The 20,213-nt window shown below is 35.8% G+C and overlaps 4 protein-coding genes across 6 annotated transcripts in view; 2 read left to right on the top strand and 2 right to left on the bottom strand.

Moving 5' to 3' along the window:
• LOC126367015 (bifunctional heparan sulfate N-deacetylase/N-sulfotransferase) overlaps positions 1–3,080 on the bottom strand; it is an 84,071-nt gene extending 80,991 nt beyond the window's left edge. The window contains exon 1 of the mRNA XM_050010374.1: positions 2,857–3,080. The gene's annotated coding sequence lies outside the window, so the exon portion shown is untranslated. The remainder of the gene's footprint in view (positions 1–2,856) is intronic.
• Positions 942–15,225, top strand: LOC126367105 (cuticle protein 21-like). 3 transcript variants are annotated; one of them, XM_050010511.1, is made up of 4 exons: positions 942–1,052; positions 12,370–12,597; positions 12,903–13,076; positions 14,874–15,225. In XM_050010511.1, exons 1-4 carry the CDS (start codon positions 978–980, stop codon positions 14,970–14,972), a joined length of 576 nt encoding a protein of 191 aa, XP_049866468.1. In that variant the 5' UTR covers positions 942–977; the 3' UTR covers positions 14,973–15,225. The 3 variants fall into 3 exon arrangements, with proteins under 3 accessions (XP_049866468.1, XP_049866470.1, XP_049866469.1); XM_050010513.1 differs by lacking the exon at positions 942–1,052 and adding an exon at positions 10,403–10,457; XM_050010512.1 differs by lacking the exon at positions 942–1,052 and adding an exon at positions 11,869–11,916.
• LOC126367087 (39S ribosomal protein L47, mitochondrial) lies at positions 4,651–5,617 on the top strand. Its single transcript, XM_050010492.1, has one exon. It carries the CDS (start codon positions 4,736–4,738, stop codon positions 5,507–5,509), a length of 774 nt encoding a protein of 257 aa, XP_049866449.1. The 5' UTR covers positions 4,651–4,735; the 3' UTR covers positions 5,510–5,617.
• LOC126367035 (uncharacterized) lies at positions 5,612–9,026 on the bottom strand. The gene is made up of 6 exons (XM_050010414.1): positions 8,648–9,026; positions 8,216–8,374; positions 7,183–7,634; positions 6,917–7,097; positions 6,535–6,655; positions 5,612–6,454 (listed from the first exon to the last, which is right to left on the bottom strand). The coding sequence occupies exons 1-6, from the start codon at positions 8,939–8,941 to the stop codon at positions 5,811–5,813; spliced, it is 1,851 nt and encodes a 616-aa protein (XP_049866371.1). The 5' UTR covers positions 8,942–9,026; the 3' UTR covers positions 5,612–5,810.
• Positions 15,226–20,213: the final 4,988 nt, after the last annotated feature.

Raw genomic sequence — 20,213 nt, 5'->3', positions numbered from 1 at the left:
AGCTAACGAGGTTCGAAAGCTATGAGAGAGGGATTTACTCCTCTTATTTATGCAGAGAGCGAAGCTTACTGCGAATACAGACTGCAGAATCGAGATAGGTGCCGGCCCATAGATTTGTGAAGAAACTACCGTACCTACATATTCCTTCATGCTGCATATTTATGGTACGGAATGTGAAGGTGAATATTAAACAGGCTAACTGTCGTTTGATTTAGCCGTTTTGTAATTGTAGGCTAAAACGTAGTGTTCTACGTTTCTCAAAGCAATTCAATGCTGTAGCTTGATTTCTGTGTACGCCCTTACTCGTATTTTCTGATAGAAAAAACGGTCGATTTGATCGGAACGACAAGCGTTACGGGATAGTCGAATGTGGGCGACAGCCGTGCAAGATAAACCGCGTCCTCGGCTCGACAAAGCGTTGTCCGATTTAATCAACCCGTCAATACATCTAGACCGAGAACAATAACGGTATACAAGCATCAACATCATCCGACGCAGACTCAAATCTGGATTACCAGCTCCGAAACGATGCACTTTATATAACATATGCAAACATAAAGTGATCTAACTCTCAAATCTAGTAGTAGAACTTTTATCAGTAAGAACGAAATCATACAAAACAGATTTAAAAAGTCAATTTCACGATGCAAACTTCCTTCATTTGTACGGATTGAGTGGATAAGAATGAAAATTCAAGTATCCCGGCTAGAGGAACTCAGCTTTGTCGATGTCCATACTGCTGAAGACTCTCTCGTGTATAGAATAAAAATAAAAGTTAACGTAGATTCTGATCATAGAATTCCAACATAGTAATGCACGACCTTTGTTTCATATTTGTTATCCAAGGAAGATTGTTATTATGTTTTGGAAAGGTATTGTTTCGTGGAATAATACAATCGTTGCCTGTCCGTTCAGGGATCTCCGGGCGAGGCTCTAGTTGTCCGGCGTCACAAGCGGGTCGAGTGTGACTCACAAGCATGCGAGATAATGCGAGTTCGTCGAAACAAAGCGACGGCGCCCGATTTAATCAACGATTCTATAGGAGATCCCACGTAAGCACATACTTGGTCAACAACAGATATAGTAAGTGGGACGTGACGTTAATTCGAAGCTTATAGAGAGGTGATAAATTATGGATACGTGTAATAAATCGTACATGGGTCGAGCATCGAATGTGTAATGCACTCGAAACGTGTCACCGTGAGATCACTGTTCCGACTGAAGTATCGCGTCGATTGAGTCGCCTTGGCTTTGCCTACGTCGATATAGAGAGCGGTAGATGACTAATTCAAGTGAGCAAATAAAAAAGTGAATCAACAGATCGCACGTGCCCGGCGACCCGGTTTCAAAATAGTCGGTTCAATGGTTAGATTTTCTAAAGCTATCGTAGTTTGCGTTGGCTTGTTGCAGTGTTAAACAACGAAATAATATAGAGAAACACTGTCCTAAGAATGTGTATATTACGCTAAAGAAAAGCACATAACATACACTTGGCGACAGGGGCGTACATCACCGCGTAAAATGTTTAGGTCGCTGTCGTCGGGCACAGCGCAATTGAGACATTACCTTGTTTAGAGGGCTACGAAACGAGCGCACTTGACTAATGCATGCTGCAAATGAAATATTATGCTGTTTAATTATAAACTAGGCCAGTTTTAAATTAGTATGATTAAGCACTTTAAAACTACGTGCATAGACAAGGCAAGGTACACTAATCTCTAATTACATAATATTACATAACAATATACTAGAAAGAAAAGCTAAATAGTACATGATAATAATATATATAGTAATATTAAATAAACTAGACATAATAAACAGGATATTTAGTCTGGTCTCGTTGGTGAGTAAAGAGGGTCCAATAAGATTAACATAAATATATCCACTCTAAGAAAATATTACTATTTTATTTAGTTAAATACTTATTACATTGCTATTTTCAGTTATGGCTTGCATTGAATAAAGAATAATACTGCATGGTACAAAGAACAGTAACTCTCTGCTCTGCCAATTTGTATCAGGCACCAAGCTAGATTTACCTCACACCCTCTGGGTCTTACTTTAGTCTAAACCTGTAAGCCGTTAAGGAGTTAGGAGGAGCACTCACTATCTCTCTTGCACTTAAGCATCATATTTTGTATGAAGTGTATGGGATGTGCTTTTGTATTGTATACTTATTAATAATTTAAGATTTTTTTCTTGTTACGATAGACACTAAAGACAAGCCATCTATGTTTACTTATCATTTGAGAGTACCCATTCAGACTTTGGACCTATGAAAATAATAATATTTAGAAGTTATATTATAAGCCAAACGTGACAGGTAAAAGTGATTACAAATATGTTTAGCTATTTAATATCTGAAGTTAAAAAGAGACAAGCCTTTTTATAATTGAATAAAATAATGACTCGATACACATAAACTGGAAGGGTAAAATATCTCTATTTTCCATACAATAGAAATCTGAATCCTAAATATAAATACATAGGTACTAATATACCTAGGCAAGAAATCAACAAAATAACCGAATGGCAATGTACAAGCATTTTAGTTTTTATTCATAAACCTTAAATTGATGATTATTCCTATTAATGACATAAAGTATAGTTCACTGCGTACTGTCTAATCAGATAGGGACTAGCTGTAGGTTATTCTTTATCTTACAGGAATTAATGGTAACATATCACATTGTGTTTATTTTGCTTCTATAGTTTACATTTGACTTCCGCGTGTTATCTGGCCGTTGTTTACAATTGGACCTTATAGTCATTCATTTGAGATCACAGGCTAAACAGTAGTATGAGACAGCGTGACATATAAACTTTGGCGGAAATATAAATAGTACGAAAGCTCACCTTTCAACAGACTCCTCACCGACGACAGGTTTCAACGAACAAAACAAACCTAATCACTTTAAAAACTTCCACACATTCATGCCGAAAACAAGTAAACTTATATTCCAATTTAAGCCTAATATAGTATCAAATCGGTTTTCTAATTCACTGCATTTCGTTAACTTTTGTTCAAACAAAAACCAAAGCAACATCAACCACAGAGCAGCGCGACTAGTCGACAGGCGACATTCTTGCTGCGTTTTATTATTACTTCTGGCTTTAAATAAATCTCGTCAACAATAATATACTTTAGGAATAAACTGATAGCAAGTACATGTTTTTACTTTATTGTTTTAAATATCGAAGCATATACTCAAAAATTTTACGATTATTCGACTTTGTAATAAATAGATTTCGGATAATATTACATAGTCAAGGAAGAAAATCAAAACAAAACGCAAAGTTTAGTTTTTAAATTCGGATACACATAACAATAATCCATGCACAAACCGACCATCGATTATGTTTATTTTGTTCACAACTTTATATAATATTTGAAGATACTGGTTTCGACATAGTGGACAGACAGAATGAATGAAAATTACGTGTTTTGTGGCCAATATTCCTTTAGTTTAAGAGTGTTCCCGAAAGTAGAGCAGCACGTGATAGCCAATTTATTAAATAATATTGATGACACTTATTATTTAAACATAAAAAATATATATATATTTATAGTGATTGATTCGTGAGAACTCGATTTGTAAAATCAAGTAAAATTTTGTGATGCTCACATCACTAAAATATCAACACGATCGACTGTCATCCGTTTGTCATCCGCAATGAAGTGTTGCCAAAAGGATTTTTTCACAATTTTGGGAGGAAAGTAATTTGTTAGGATCGTTATGAGGGAACAAGAACGGTATGACGACTCCTGTCTTACCTACATGACGAAATTTTTATAAAATGAGAATCTTCATTACATCTTTCATTATTTACTATAAAGTTTATTTAAAAAAAAAAACTAAAGAGTTTTGAGAAAAAAGTTTAAAAATATTTGTGCTGAATTCCACCAAAATAAGGTAATAATAATAATTATAATAATGATATCTTTATTTTTGTACCATTAAAGCCTTAAATATATGACAATATTTGTTTACATTTATAAATACGTAGTTACAGGCTGTGACCTTATTTTATTTAAAGTTATACTAGTCTTTAGTTCTCCTGCGGATCTCCTCATTTCTGATTCGATCGAGCAGGGAAATACCGAGCATAGCTCTCTCCATTGCCCGCTGAGCGACACCGAGCCTCCTCACGAGACCCATAGTAAGCGGCCACGTCTCACTGCCGTAGGTCATCACTGGCAACACGCACTGGTCAAAGACTTTCGTCTTGAGACACTGAGGTATTTTCGACGAGAAGATATTCCGCAGCTTCCCGAACGCTGCCCATCCGAGTTGGATCCGACGAGAGATCTCAATAGTCAATTTCTAGGCTAAAAATGTATGAAGCACTGTCAATTCTAGGCAGAAACGTCAACGTTGGCGTATAACCTGATAGAATTATGTTGACAGCACGCATTAAACGGTTTGCATACTGACGAGGTGTATTTGATTCGTCCGGCTTATAACTTATATAGTTTCAGTAAAAGGTAATTTTAAAATTAACAGGTGTCAATCATGTTCCTTTCCTTTTCTGCGGTTAAGGAAATCACAGGTATAACAAAACAAAATTAGAAGGGATTAAATCAGCATCTCGTTATAGATTTATTTTTTGTAAGAAATGGGGAAATTTCCAATACGCATCTGGCAACCCTATTCTTCTGTCATCCACCGACATAACCTAAAAACATTGTTTTCGTAAATTTCGGGTTTGGTCTGTAAATGCTCAGTTTCTTAAAATGAACCTATCTCTTGTTAGAAATCTCATAAGAAGTTCCGTCGCATTGTGCTATCGCTCTCAAAATGGTGCTAGCATCTGTGCAGTGACAGTAAATAGAAGAGAAATCCATACCACAAATTGCAATAATGATTTGATGGAATTCTTTGATTCAAAGAAGAATTGGGGGGAAACTAACATTAGAGTAGGCAGAGCATGGAGATTGGACGAGCTAAGGATAAAGTCTAATACAGATTTGCATAAACTTTGGTATATATTGTTAAAAGAAAGAAATATGCTTTACACAATGGAACATGAATGTAAAGAACAAGTTCGTCTCTTCCCAAATCCTGAAAGAATTGACAAAGTAGAAGAATCTATGAATAACATAGAAACTGTGATCAGAGAAAGAAACACTGCCTACTACAAACTAGAGACTGGAGAAACTGGTGAGCGACCTGTGGAGGAGGTTATAAATCTTATTGGTCTACCTGAAAAATATGAGAAGAAAGAATACTTCATACCGAAGTTTATGAATAATCGCTGGGTGCGATCTTACTTAAAACACGGGCTCATTAATTCCTTTGCTGTCAAGAAGTTCTACAGATTATATAAAGAGAAACAATATAATGAGGAACGCAAGGCTCGCAATCGAGACCATAACGAGGTCCAACAGTTACTAAAGAGGTTCCCTGATATGGATTTGGAAGCATTAAAAGAGCAGTACCCCAAAGTAGACATTCAAAGAGCTATGCGTTCTAAGAAAGCTAGAGGACATTACATCCCTAAGTATTAAACAATTGTACAACTTGGAGATTGTTTTATTTATAAAATAGATACATTGATTTAGTAACAATTTTTGTGAAATATTACGAAAATGGTAAAATAAAATAATTAATATGTTCAGGTCTTTTTTATTATTCACATAGGTACTTTACAACTTACATAACTATGGCGATACTGATATGGTTATTTTAAATAACATCAATATTTTTTACTTTTGAGGTACAATTATGAAACTTTATTGTATAAGTTGAAATATAAAATTAAGTTTAATCAGTCTTAATAATAGGAAAACAAACTATGGCACAATATAATTAACTTCCAAGCTCACTGAAAAACCCTATGTTTTCAAATATTTCAATTTGAGGTATTTGTTTCCTGTTCACAGTGTTCAATACATCAATTAGTTCTGTCAAATTTTGGTATATGGATCTATATTGTTTGATAAAGTATTCTGTTACAGAGTAAGAAGTATTTTCAGGAAATTGACTTGTTGTTTTGATACCTCTTTGTACCTGATCATTTAAATCATCTAAAGTGTCTTGGACACTCTGAATGCTGTAGGCATCTAAATAAGCATCTATAGTAATATACAGCATATGAACAATATGATTCCTATCAACATTGTCACTAACTAGTGTCTCAGGGTCCAGTTTTGGATACACAACTTCACAATACTCATCAAAATCTTCTGGAAGTGTTGAAATCTTTTCAAGATATTTCATGAAATTCTTCACCTTCTTTGGTCTGATAATGGTACTCTTCGATATCTGAATCTCACTTTGGCTATCAGGGAAGAGTTTCCATTGTTTCTCTTTAAGGAATTTTATAAAAATCTTGATTATGTTGCTCTCATTTGTGGAGAGTATTGATTGCAGGTGACAAACACCTATGAGGTGTTGCATAAAAGTTGGATATATTTTCTCCATTATCCTGATGACGGTTTCCCCTGGCATTTCTGAAAGTGCATTAGTAATTTAATATTAATTTAATTATTTGAACAGCAATCTCTAAATAATAAGATTTTTATAATCTTACCAGCTATAACTTTGTAGAATTCTTTTGCAAATGCTGCACAATATTTTCCTACATTCGGGTAGTCACTGTTGGAATTGTTTTCACATATATAAAATGTTTGGATGATCACAGTGAGCCATGTCTGTGAAGATAAGAACATTATTAATTCACAAATAAAACATATTTTTTTGGGTATGTTATACCTTTCTATTTACTTGATATATTAAAATATTAAATTTGATAATTTAATTGTTTTTGTATAGTCTAGCTAGTGAGGTAAATAAACTCCAGTAATAGGCAAATAAAACAGATTATGCAGATAAACATGCATGTGCCTAATATTTGATACTTAAGTACTAATTAGGTAACATAAGCACAAGGTAATCACTAATTAGGTACTTACAGACATAATGCTGATATGCTCCTGAGGATATTGAAGGTGAATCAAATGCGCAAATAGCCTGAAGATCTGTCGACAGATGTTGTTCACAACACCAGTATAAAGCACATTGTTTGACCACAATACTGTAGCCATTAGTGGCCTGTGTGACCTCATCACATGGCTGCTTAGGTTACTCTTGTACCTGTCAAATACAAACAGTATTACAAATAAATGGCAGAGATCTATGTGCTAAGCATCCTTCCATAGTTCAGTAATTCATACTTTACCTAGAGTGCCAAATGCCCAAATCATATTGCAATAATTCAATCAAAGATTCTAAAACTGCCATCAAACGCTGAATCCTATCAGGGCGCTCCAGTACTTCAAAAATTTCAAATTTCTCTTTCTTCCAATAGAGGCCTTTTACACTTTGTGTTAATTCTTCTGGCATTTCCTGGTCTTTGTCGACTATTGGTTCATCTGTGCTCTCCAAACTAAGTTCAAATTCTAGTCTATCCATGCAATATTTTACAATGCCCTTATCATAACCAAATTGAGTTCTGTTTGAGTATGTTTTTTCTTTCTTGTCCAAGGGAGATGTGAGGAAGTCTTTGTACAAGTTCCTTAGGGATTTCATTACACATGGTGGGTGCATGTTGTAGCTCAGGGATAGCACTTGCTGTGATATATCAATCAGCTCATCTAATGTGTAATCTGCATAACTATTCTCCTGTGCATTCTGCAAATAAAAAATATATATATATATCCATGAAGAGGAAGGCAGAAGTGTATAATATATTCATCCACTGCTTCTAAGTCCCACATGATAGAGGGCAAGCCTATTACTATAAACCAGGCTCAAATCCTGGAAACCATGTGATATCTTTGATTCAAATATGCCATACATATAAAATAGTTAAATCAATAGAATTAATAAATGTTAATTACTTATGAACTAAACAAAGTTAATAATAAATGTAAAGCACATGTATAGCTTATTTTATGTAAAAAGGTTATTATAAGAGGAATGATTATGTAAATGATAAAAATGCCTGGTATTAAATGTGCTCCTCTAGTTATTAAATAACTTGTAATGATTTATAAGATGTGTTGCTGTTGCAGTTACTTGTCATTTCTTCTCCTCAGTCATAACACCTTGTGAAATATGTAGATTCAAAAATTTTAAATTGACCTTCAACAAGTTTATCCATGATTACGTTAAATAAATGATTCTGATATCTGATGTTTAAGAGCTCCACTTAAAATGCTTTTATCTAAAAGCTATTTTATCTAAAGCTTTTAAGTAAAACATAACATTACCAGTATAATTTCCACAACTTCCTTGAGAATGTCTGCTGGCAGGTACTTTTCTGGTGTGATGGACAACTGACATAGTTCCAATGCTTCATACCATGTGTAGGATTTCAGTTCTGTCTTGATGCATTGTTCTATGTAGTCTGGAATCTGCCTGATGTTACCCTGGAACATTATGTGGAAAAAAAGTAATAGAATCTACATAAAAACAACTTTGTCCGATTAATAAGATTAATAGTAATCTTATTAACTCGTATTTGTAATCTTATTAACTTTATCAAATTTCGTATTTTGTTTATCAAATGAAGTGCTTCTAATAGTAGAAGCACTAAAAAATACATACTTAGCTTATGGCTTTGGATGTGATAGGTTGAGATAATTCTAAACTTTTTTTCTACGACAAACATCTCTTAAGTCGAATGTAAATACAATACTTACAATTTTGTTAGAATCCAGATGGTTGCAGGTTTCTGCCGTCATGCAGGACGGAGAATCTAACATTTGGAACCGTGTGTCGAAGTCGAAATACGCCTTATAAGAAACCTGTTCACATGCTGTCACGAAGTTTTTCCTCTTCAGAGCTTGAATATCAACATTTGCATTGCTATCAGGCGTCTCAACTTTAACTCGTTTCGTCGGCGATCTGGCTTCAGCTTCTCGTTTCAAGGACATCTCTGACTCTTTCCCGTCTGTTTTCTCCTCCAATTTTATCTTTTTCTTCCTTGGGCTCATAGTGTTTTAGTATAAAAGTTTGTAATTAAGTAACACTATTAACTGAAAACAAGCAACAGCTAAATAAGAAATTCGCGCAATTTAGCGCGTTTGACATTGACGTTTTGATTGTTTTTTTTTAAACAGAAATAAGTCACAGACCCTTTATAATGTACTGCCTATTCTAGTGCACCAAAAAACGTGATAAAGGTACCATTCGATCGCGTGGTTATTTTTCTAAAAAGCACCTCAGCTTTACGTGTAGAAGTCATAGTTTGATGTGAAAGAAAATGCAAACACTACCTGAATCGCTTGAATCGTGTTCGATGTTCCGTCGTATGTATCAGGCCTGACGTACCTAACGAGTATAAAGAAAGAACATGGGTAGAAATCGGTAGGGTAGGGTAGAATGCTTTCGTTAGGACTTTGATTGTATTGTAAGACTCTGCAAAGCCCTCTTCAAAATAATAGGCCATCTAACCATGTGGGTGATGGAATTGATAGTTGGTCATTATTATGATCTATGTATATGTTAGGTACCAATACACCAGGGTTTGAAAGCGGTATCTATAATAAAAGTTGTTAAAGGTTGCGCTGCTTATGCTACCAACACCATACGGTTCATTATCATTCATTTTATGAAAAATATCAGGAGAGTCTACAGGTTGTCTTATATAGGGATTTGCCCAACTCTTTACGAGTTGTGGGCGTCATTTTTTATGTAGCTGATATAGGTAACCTACTACAGGTACTTAAGTGCCATGTAGGTTAAAATCAAAATATTTTTTTTCTCGTACCAAACTGAATAGAGCATCATAATTAGATCATCATCACTAATATAAGAGCCACACTCTTATCGGTGTAGCATTCTCAACTCAATTCTTTCACTTCCTTACAAGACACGACGTTCGCCTTTTCTTTTAAGCTCTTCTTGGTCTTCCCCTTCCTTTTTCCTTGTAGTTGCCTTTTTATGATGTTTTTAATTCGTCGTGTCATAATTAGGTAGGCACATTATTTATTTCCTGTATTTTGCTACTAGGTCAAATTTTAATGAAGATTTTACCTAGGTATCTTAATTTCACTATAGGTAACTGTAATAAAAACAAATGTCTCTACAAACTCAAAATTTGTTTTTCAGAGGAATAACCTATAGAAATATTTTATAAATATTATAGGTACCTATTTATCGGGCAACAGGTGTAAACTACCAATTTGCATTTTTGCAGGGATTAGGTACCTATACTTCAAACCGAATTTCCAAAACTAGGTAGGTACTTCGAACAGCGGTCGACCACTGAAACTTGAAATCAACGCAACATTATTGTAACGCTCTGCGTGGTCAGTGCCGAATATTGAAAATTATTGATTCATAGTTTGTTGCAACCGCACTGGACAAGTTCACGATTGCAGCTATTCTTTCTTAGATAACGACAGGTATAAAACCTCGGGCCTGTTGTGGAGTGGCCAGTTCCGCAGGGATAGCCGACTAGCACCACCGATCACAATAATTAATATCAATATGGCTTTCGTCTTCAAGGTCCGTATCTAAATTCATTATTTATTATTAATAACTTATAAAATACCAAGCGATTTCATTATTTTTTTTGCGTAGCTCCATCCAGTCCAAAATTGATTCGAAGTGTTTTTCTTAAATAATAATAAAAAAATAATAAGTATTCTTATTTCATTTTTAATTTAGTTTGGTAGGTAATTCGTAGTTAAATTGAAAATAATAAATTAATATAACATAAAATATAGCATCACGCCTTTATTCCCGAAGGGGTATGCAGAGGTGTAGAGTATAATACCTACTCCCACTCCTCACCAGCTATGTCTTATGTAATGGGGGCTAACCTATTGTCATTAGCCGGGAACAAATCCTGGAAACCATGTGATATCATTGGCCTTATATGTCTGTTTCAGACGATTTATGACGTCATTGCCTCGAAGAAATGCGCTTTCTTTCATGGCTGTGCAAGCCAATCTTATGCATGATTCAAACATGACTCATAAAGTCGAATTCAGTGGTTTACAGCTCGAGCCAGGATTCGAAGCTATAAGCCGAGCATATAGATGTAGGCCCACCAATCCGGTTTAAAACGGCTGCTATTAATGACTATGTTTTTCTTAATTATAACTACATTTTCTTGATTTTACAGAGGAACGGATATAAACAGTGTAAATTGATTTATTTGGGGTTTAAAACGGCAACATTTTGTTTAAAACGTTTTAAATCGGTTGTTTTACATCTATAGCCGAGCATTCTCCGAACAACACCATCACGGATTTCAATAATATTTAGGTACCTATTCAAATAGGTACTAACTTGGCTAATTTATTATTTCATGTACTGTTTTAAAACACCTGGGAAAATAAATAAGTAAATAGTTGCCTCATAGTTCTGAAAAAAACACATTTTGATGTAATTTCACCAAAACATTTATTTCTTTTAATTAATTTAATTCCGGGTAAAAATTGTGACCCCTGTTTTGTAAGTGGCTAATGAAACTGGCTAATAAATAAAAAAACTGGCTGGAAAAAATATATCTGATCGTGATTTGAAAAAAAAAAGCGTTTACGCGATTTTTATTGTAACTAAAGCGACAAAATGTTTTCTCAAAAAGAATCCACATTTGTTTTTTTTTGTTTTTAATTCTGTTTTTGTTTTTAAATTTAATTGTTATAAATTGTGCTAATCTATTCGTTCAAATTCAACACAAAACTTATACAAAATAAAGTAAAAATATGTTACAAAGTTGTGGAACTATAAAATCAATATTCAAACTATTAATAAAAACAATGAATCCACTAAGTACCTACTTATTTATACTTATTATGAAAAAAAAAACGGCGCAACAAACTTTCTTCGGCGCCGGCGCAAGTTTTCATTGCCAATGCTATTGGGTAACAATAACAATTGACAACGATAGTAGCAGCCATCCGTGAAGGTCGTTACGGTTTTTATGGTAGTCGTGGTATACCCACCACAATATTTCGTGATAATCTTACCTCCAATTTGTTGTTTATAGGTATCTATTCCATAACAAATTTCTTCACTGATTTCATACCTACATACTTAATAACCCTAGTTTCAGTGCCCTCAACCTATTTAAATAAAAAAAAACCATGAAAATTCGTGCAAAATTCGCAACAGTTTCGAATTAAGTAGGTTCCTTACCTGCCATAACCTCGACAGTACAAGGTATAATTGAATGATTATAGTGTCATTAAACTTTGAACTGATGTCGACATTTTGGAGAACTTCTTCTTGAGAGTCTTTACCTAGTACCTAATAGACATTTGTAACGCATAATTGTGGAAAAAAAGGGAAAAATGTGTGTTAAGGATACGTATCGTTGGGAAAAAGGAAATCTTCAATGCCCTATATCTCCCAGAGAGTATGAAGACTCACCCAAGCTGCAAAATCAATGTCCTAATTATTTTTTCAGAGTTTGACCTTCCTAGCCATTACGGCAGTAGCACTCGCGGGCAGACCAGGAGGCTACTCCTACAACCGCTTCAGCGGCCCCGTCAGTGGGAAGATCATCGAAGTCCAAGTGCCAGCAGCCCACGGCATCCCAGCCCAGCAACATGCCAGCTACGGTTATGACCACCAGAAGGGACAGATTGACCCTGAAACTCAGAAATACGCGCATTTGAAGACTGTTGATTATGTGGTGAGTATAGAACTGTAGCTATTATGGTACATAGAGTAGAAGCTAAAATGAAGATTATCTGGTGAAATTGAGAGTAGGTATCTTTACTAGAGCAGCATAAAATAGTAGAGGTTTTTCAGGTAATTATCTAGTATTTTCTCGCCAATCAAGTTCTCGATGCCTCCATTCAAACCTGTAGAGTGTAGAGTATCATGCATACTAACTTTTTTATTTTTAAAAGTTGGTGCATATGCAGTGCGAAAGGCCACTGCGACCTAATGATCTAATTCTTGCCAGTTAATAACCAAGTTTTCACCACTTTCCAGGCGAAGCCCGACTACACTTACGCATATGGAGTAGAAGACCCTCACACCGGTAACCTGCAGAACCATAAGGAACACCGTGATGGTGACGTGGTCAGAGGGGAATACTCCCTTGTTGAGCCCGATGGTTCCGTTCGTCTCGTCAGATACACAGCCGACCCCAAGAACGGTTTCCAGGTAAGACTTGATGTGTCGCGATGATGACATAATAAACCACACAGTGTGTGGAAGTGTATCACTACACAAGGTCACAATATCAACTCCGCCGCCAAGGAACCGGACTGCAAGTCTTATTTAAGACCAGGGTGGTTAAAATGGCCACATCATAGCAATTCATCTAAGAAATTAGTATAAGCATTGCGCACTTACTTTTATATGCGCAAATGTCAAATTGCAATATTGCTTTCTTAGATGAATTGCTTCGATGTGGGCATTTTAACCCCCCAGTACGGATCCCGTGAACGTTTGAAAGGTACTGTTAGTAGATAGGAACATGGCTGTGTTACCCTCTGTGTTCAAGTAATTCAGCATACTGATAACGACCTCTGTGGTCCATTGGTTGAGCATAGGGCTCACGATCCGGAGGTCCCGGGTTTGAATCCCGGTGGGGACATATCACAAAAAATCACATTCTGATCCCTAGTTTAGTTAGGACATAACAGGCTGATCACATGATTGTCTGAAAGTATGATGATCCGTGCTTCGAAAGGCACGTTAAGCCGTTGGTCCCGGTACTTACTGATGCAAGTAAGTAGTCGTTACATGAGTCATGTCTGGGGCCTTTGACGGCTCACTAATAAACCTATGACACTAAGGTTGATGAGGTTGGTAATCCACCTCACAACCCATACTGACGAAATAAAGAGCAGTGCCTATTATTGAAGTCGTTTCATAACGAAGGAATCATGCATGTCTGATTTATGTCTCTTGTTAACTATAGGTTATTCTAGTTTTTTCTACAGAAATAGGCCTTTGAATAACTCGTTGACAAAAAAAGTTATCAACAGATAACCGTTTTGTTGTGCTACACGCTTCAATAGTTTGCACCAGTAAAAGTTGTAATGTGACCTATTAAAATGCTAGTTATTTTTCTCGTTAATTGTTCATTATGCGAGTATTGATAGAGTTGATGTAACGTCTATTTGAACGAGTTAGGTGACTTGTGTCACGCGTAGACGGTGACCACACCTTATTTAGTTTTTACAAAGGTTCCACTATCGTAATTCTAAACATTGCATTTTTTATTGGACATTTCTATTTCAGTAGTTAATTGCATAGGTGCGGTCCCATATACTTATGCAACTTTATTTAAGTATTAACGATTAACGATAAAAATGATTTCACAGGTTTATTTGCGATAGATATCATATGACTTTAAAACTGAAGTATTTCGTTGACTTACACACATTTATTATGAACGCGCAAAGTAGTAATGTAGCAAATAGAACGTAACCCTGTCTGTCTGTTATCTTTTCAAGCTTAAACCACTGAACTGATTTAAGATGAAATTTGTTATTATTATAGAGATTAGAGTTTGAGACGTAGGGAATATTATTATAGGATAAATTTTCACAATTGGGTCGTGCACTAGGTTCCAGATAATTTATGAAATTCTGATTACTAAATAAAGACAGATTTAAAAGTAATGAAAAACATTTTCTTTTTTCTATTTAACTTACTTTAATCAAGAAAAACGCAATAATAGGTCCGACATTTTACCACGTTTTTCTATGATGTCTCAGTGTGCTTTTTCATACAAATTCCATAGTAATTTCGTGTTTTGACGTTTAGTAAAAAGTAACTGATTTGACTAGTTGGAAACTAGCCTATTAGGGAATGAAAAGGGGATAAAAAATCAACGTGCTGCGCACGATAACCGAAGTAAACGCGGACTAAATCTCAGGTGGAAAGCTAGTCTTAAAATAAAACGGGTTCTTTGTTGTTGTAGTCTAATACTTATATAACGTTTTTCAGGCGACGGTGCATAAACAAGTAAATGGTGGTCAGCCGCAGAAACTCGTCCATTACGGTGGCCAAGCAAGCCAAGACGACGACGACAACAGAGAGTACTAATTACTAGTCTTCCACATAAGGCCGCTCATCCATTGCTGTGCACGCACGCGCACACTACACTTGTCAACTTGTCACACTAAACGTGGGAATGTGTGATAATGATCCCATTCTCTTGCGTAGCTGAGTACCCGTGCGTATCGTGTGTTGCAATGTGTGAGCTGCCTAACATAGCTGATAGATTAATACTAGTGTTGTTGACTATTTATTAACGTTACCTTTTTCTACAATAAACTAGTGAGATCGATTATAATAAGCAGTTTTATTACTAAATAGTACAAATTAAATTACATTTATTTTAAAGCACCTCACAAGATTACGACTTGGTCTTTCTATAAACTGGAGATCACAATTTCTTTTTCACAATTGTAGTAATCTTCATGAATGTCAAATCGATTTCTCTTCTACAAATACGCGCTAATTGGCACAATAAATCAACACTTACAAAGAAAAACATTATCAAATAAATTATCTGAACATTTGTCCAAAAAGCCCCGGGGAGATAGGAATGACGTATGTGTGCATTTTCTCGCCGGAAATGGTGTGCAGGGATTGTAAATATCTCAACTGAAAATTAAAAGAAAGAATGAGGCGTACTTTTCTAGCTACTCGTTAAAGACGATGTTCAAGTGTTCGTCTTGATGATGATTATGATATCATACCTCATCAAAATTACAGGGTTCAAACACAGGAGAGACAGATCCCTAGGGTTGTCCCGTACTCACAGGGTCTGCTAACCTAGCCGCTGCTTGCGTTACAAGTTGCAGATAAACGGTTCAGCTTATTTCTGGCAGAAATAACTTCCAGCAGAACGGGAAAGGTGATTTAAACCAGGAGACGGCAGGCGAACGAAGGTGGTGGTTTTATGTAGGTGAATATTTCCTCTTACTTGCATAGAATACGGATTATCACTAAGAAGTGCTGTGGCTTTCTCAAGGCTCTTCGTGGCTTCAATTTCAGCTTTGGCTACGATGATCTTCGCGTTGGCTAACCTGGACGATTCCGCCTCAGCCGCCATTGCTTTCTGTAGTTGCAGCGGCAAACATATGTCTTTGCTATAGCAACCAAAATATTAAGTATTTTTATTGACGTGTCCTATTAGATTTGTATCGGTTAACATTCACTTCTTGGACTGTTGTTGGGACAATGGGTTGTATCTGTCGTTGTCATTTCTGTATGAGCATTTCGTTACTTACATTTCTACTCTCACAACGGTGACTCCCCACGCACGAGTAGACCGCTTCATGTGGTCGAACACCTCTATGCTAATGTTTCTACGTTCAGCCAACAGTTCCGTGAGCAATCGAGTGCCTATGGCATTCCTCAGGATTGTGGCTGCAAGGAGCTGGGTTGCTGCACTGTGCCGGTTAAAAAGGAAATGTTATGTATTTCTTAACATGACGTTTCTCTGTCTTCCCAACGGGAAATACGCGTGATCTTGTGTATGTATCTGACGCACCAGGAGAAGAAAGGGGGATAGGGGGAAGGGGGATGATTTGACCCTGTAGAACTTACATAGAAGAGTTTATAAACTAAAAAAAGGGATACCTGAATTTATCTTATGACACAGACTATAATCATTGGACTACCAGCTAATAGAGGTTCAGGTTATTGTTACTAACAGAGGTACGAGTAGCATGCATGGGGTCTGTTAAGTAAGTAAGCAAGGTATCACTGCATCCTGCATACATTTCTAGTTATATGAATTACAACATGCAAGTAATATTTAAAATTGGAATATGAATACAAAATTAATGATGACGATGTTAAAAACACACTTAACAAACAGCTAACCCTAATAAGGTTTACGGGCGGGAATAAGTTAAAAAGATAAGATATTTAATGAATTCCTGATGTTACTTCAGAGGTCTAAAAGTAGAGTAAAGTACGAACAGGAACCCTGTAAGGGCACTACAATATAATATAACATACGTACCAGTAATCAGCTACGCTAATTACAGCCTCCATTGGATTACTTATTTTGTAAAACATGACAGCATCTACGAATACGCTCAGTGAGTCTTTCGTTAACACCTATTGAAAATAAATATTAGATATATTAAAACACTTCAGAAAAAAAGAAGATATTAACAAAAGCCTAGTTAACGGGGAATGTAATCCCGACTCGAGATCGCAAATTCGAGATCCCGCGAGATTGGAAATATCAATCCCGCGAGATCCTGAAATTTTGGGGATCTCATCTAGTTCATAAAAAAAATAACCTAACTTATTTTTGGCTGAAAATGACGAAAATTACTTGTTTGTGATAGTGACATTAATTAAAACAAAATATTTTTTTAAAGATAACAATATCCTTTATTCTTCAATGTTACTAACTAAATAATTAAGTTTTATTTGGAAATCAGCATAATCAAAAAAAAGTATAACTCAAGAGATTCACCCAATCCCGTCAATCTCGAATAGAATCTCGTCATATTATGCTTCGGGATTTATCCCGAAAAATTAGACTCGCGAGATCGGGATTGCATTCCCCCTACTAGTTACCTATGCCTTTGTTATTTAAGTACTCGGTTATAAAAGTTTTTTATTGGGGACTTGGGGCTCTGAAGTGAACTACTTTATCAGCGAGGTCGGCAAGCGGCTAAGAGAGCAAGGTGGCGACTCCCGGTCCGGGCATTACCCCGCCCAGTATATTTCCCTCGCCATCCAACGGGGTAACGCTGCGAGCGTGATGGGCACATTCGGCCGAGAGGTGGTGAAAGGGAGCATTTTTAATTGAACCTGTTGTTATGTACTTTTTTTCTTTGTTTTAGTAGTTTAGTTTTAATTATTTGTAATTGTTAAGTTTAAAAATATTTAATAAACTTTGTGAACTGTAAGGTTTAAAAAGAATAAATAATTTATATTTGGTGTCGACATTTATTTATTTATTTATGTAAAATATTATGTAAGTAAAACCCTCTTTGCTCTTCAAAACTAGAATGAACAGGCATTTAAATGTAAGTGTGTACCACTATAGGTCGGCATCAGGTGCGGTTGTGGTCAAACTTAAGCTTATTTTATAATAAAAATAAAAAAGTATGCAAGAACTATAAAATAGCTCAACGCAATAGCAAAATCTCGGACTAGGATTTTAAAGTCTTAGATACGATTAATCTGTCGGGTCATCGTATATGGGTAAAATAAGTCATGACAAAAACGATTGCTTCAACAATTTTTTCAGCAACTCTCAAGACAGTTGGTTCTATAGATAAATTTGTATATGTAAACTCACTTCTTGAGCAGGTACAGTGTAGCAGATGGTACGCAGGTCGCAATAGTTAAGAATGTCCACGCAGGGCAGGTGGAATATGAGGCCGGGACCATACGCGCGCCGCTGCCGAACTCTGCCGTTGCGCAAGATTATCACTCGTTCAAATTGATTTATTACCTATAAGTAATTAATTATCAGTGTTTTACTCGGGTCTAGTAGTCCTCCGACCAGGTAGTTAATGCCATCTGCGGCAAATCTAGGTACAATAAGTCACTTAAAAAAGTGTTTTATTAAACACATATTATACTTAATATTTCTTATCCTTTTTCTATCATGTGGGTTGTGAGGTGGATTACCGACCTCATCAACCCTGTTGTCAGGGTCTTTTCATCAGCAAGCATCTATTTCTGCCTGCAATGTCCTGGCTAAACTAGGGATAGTCTCACAAACAGATTTTTTGTTATACAGAATCGAATCAAGATCGTGAACTCGATACCTAACTACTTACTTAATATTTGAATGTGGAGAGATAGATTGCAAAAACATAGCCCTCTTAAACCTTCTTAAGTTCCAACGGTGGTCAAACTGATGTACTAACAGGTGGGTGGTATACAGAATACGATATACCATTAGGGATTGTAATGAATCATTAAACAAATAAATAAGTAAGTAAGTAAAACTTCAATATTCATAAATTACCTTGAATCCGTAGCATAACGAGAATGGGAAAAATATTATAATCATTACCCAAGACGCGATTACAACAAACATCTCAGCACAACTCGGTGGTGCTGTAAAATTAAATAAAATCTGTTTATCAGGTAGTCCTAAGTAGGTATTGCAGACACACATAACATTGAAACGCAAACATAACATAAACAGCCTATATACTTCCCACTGCTGGGTGTTTGGCTCTTGGTGTTTGTGGACTGTAGGTGTAGTAGATGGTGAGAGGTCGAGGGTTCTAGTTCCAATTGCAGCAAAACACCAGATTGTTCCTTGTCACTATTTAATTATGTTTTTGTAATCGTTAAAATACACTTTCGCGGGAGGCGTCGGCCATTCAATTCCGTACAATAATGTTATGCAAAAAATATTATTTATTATTTTATTCTTGTGTTGCCAGCAATACTGGGCACAAGCTTTCCCTCCATCAACCGGAGGGGATATGGCATACTCACGTTGCTCCACTAAGGGTTGTCCGAGGGTACATTAACTCACGCTTATTGTACCAGGGTAGGTAAATAGAGACTTGAAATTCTACCTGCTTCGTTTTATATCCTCTCACCGGCTAAAGTTTCTTAAGGACATTCCAAGTTTGGTCAGTTTAATTTTATTTCATGCAATATGATTTTTCTCTTATATCCTCGTTGTACTCCTAGCTATGTATGTCCCATGTAATAGGAGGTTTTTAAAACAAGATGATATCAACTCTCTATGATCCAAACATGAAAAATAACTTAATGGACTAAATAATACAAGATTGTGGAAATACTAACCATCATTTAAATGATTGTCCCGATTTAGGTGTATAATAGGCTCCATGGAATTTTTATGCCCACTAAGAGCTGGCTCTAGTTCTATGGAATTTCTATCATTTAAGGGAACTTTTTCATTTTCCTTCGTTTCGTCTGCTGGCGCAATTTCATTTTCCTTAACATCATTCAAATCTTTCGTTGCTTCTTCTTTAGTATGCATGACGAAGTATGAAATTGATCTATCTAAGCCAGTTTTAAAATATGATTATAATTTTTAAAAATGTTCCGTGAAAACCTTGTAGTAAACTTAAATATTCTTTAAAAACTTAAATGTACTAATGAAAAAACTTGTTGACATAAATACATTACTCTGTCAGAGTTACCTCAGATATTTTTTTAAGAAATTATATGTCATAGGCAGGAAAGATTTAATCAAAAAGTTTAAGTTAACGTTTAAGTTTTTTTTTGGAAGGATTTGCATGTTATAACTTCGGCATGTCAAGCGGAAACGGAAACAATACTGAAGTTGCTTGCTCCGCTGCTATGTAGTTC

The sequence above is a fragment of the Pectinophora gossypiella genome, chromosome 5, assembly GCF_024362695.1.
Source record: "Pectinophora gossypiella chromosome 5, ilPecGoss1.1, whole genome shotgun sequence".
In the NCBI taxonomy this organism is placed as follows: Eukaryota; Metazoa; Arthropoda; class Insecta; order Lepidoptera; family Gelechiidae; genus Pectinophora; species Pectinophora gossypiella.
The sequence above is the reverse complement of the archived record's forward strand: the minus strand, read 5'-3'. Positions and strand labels throughout refer to the sequence as shown.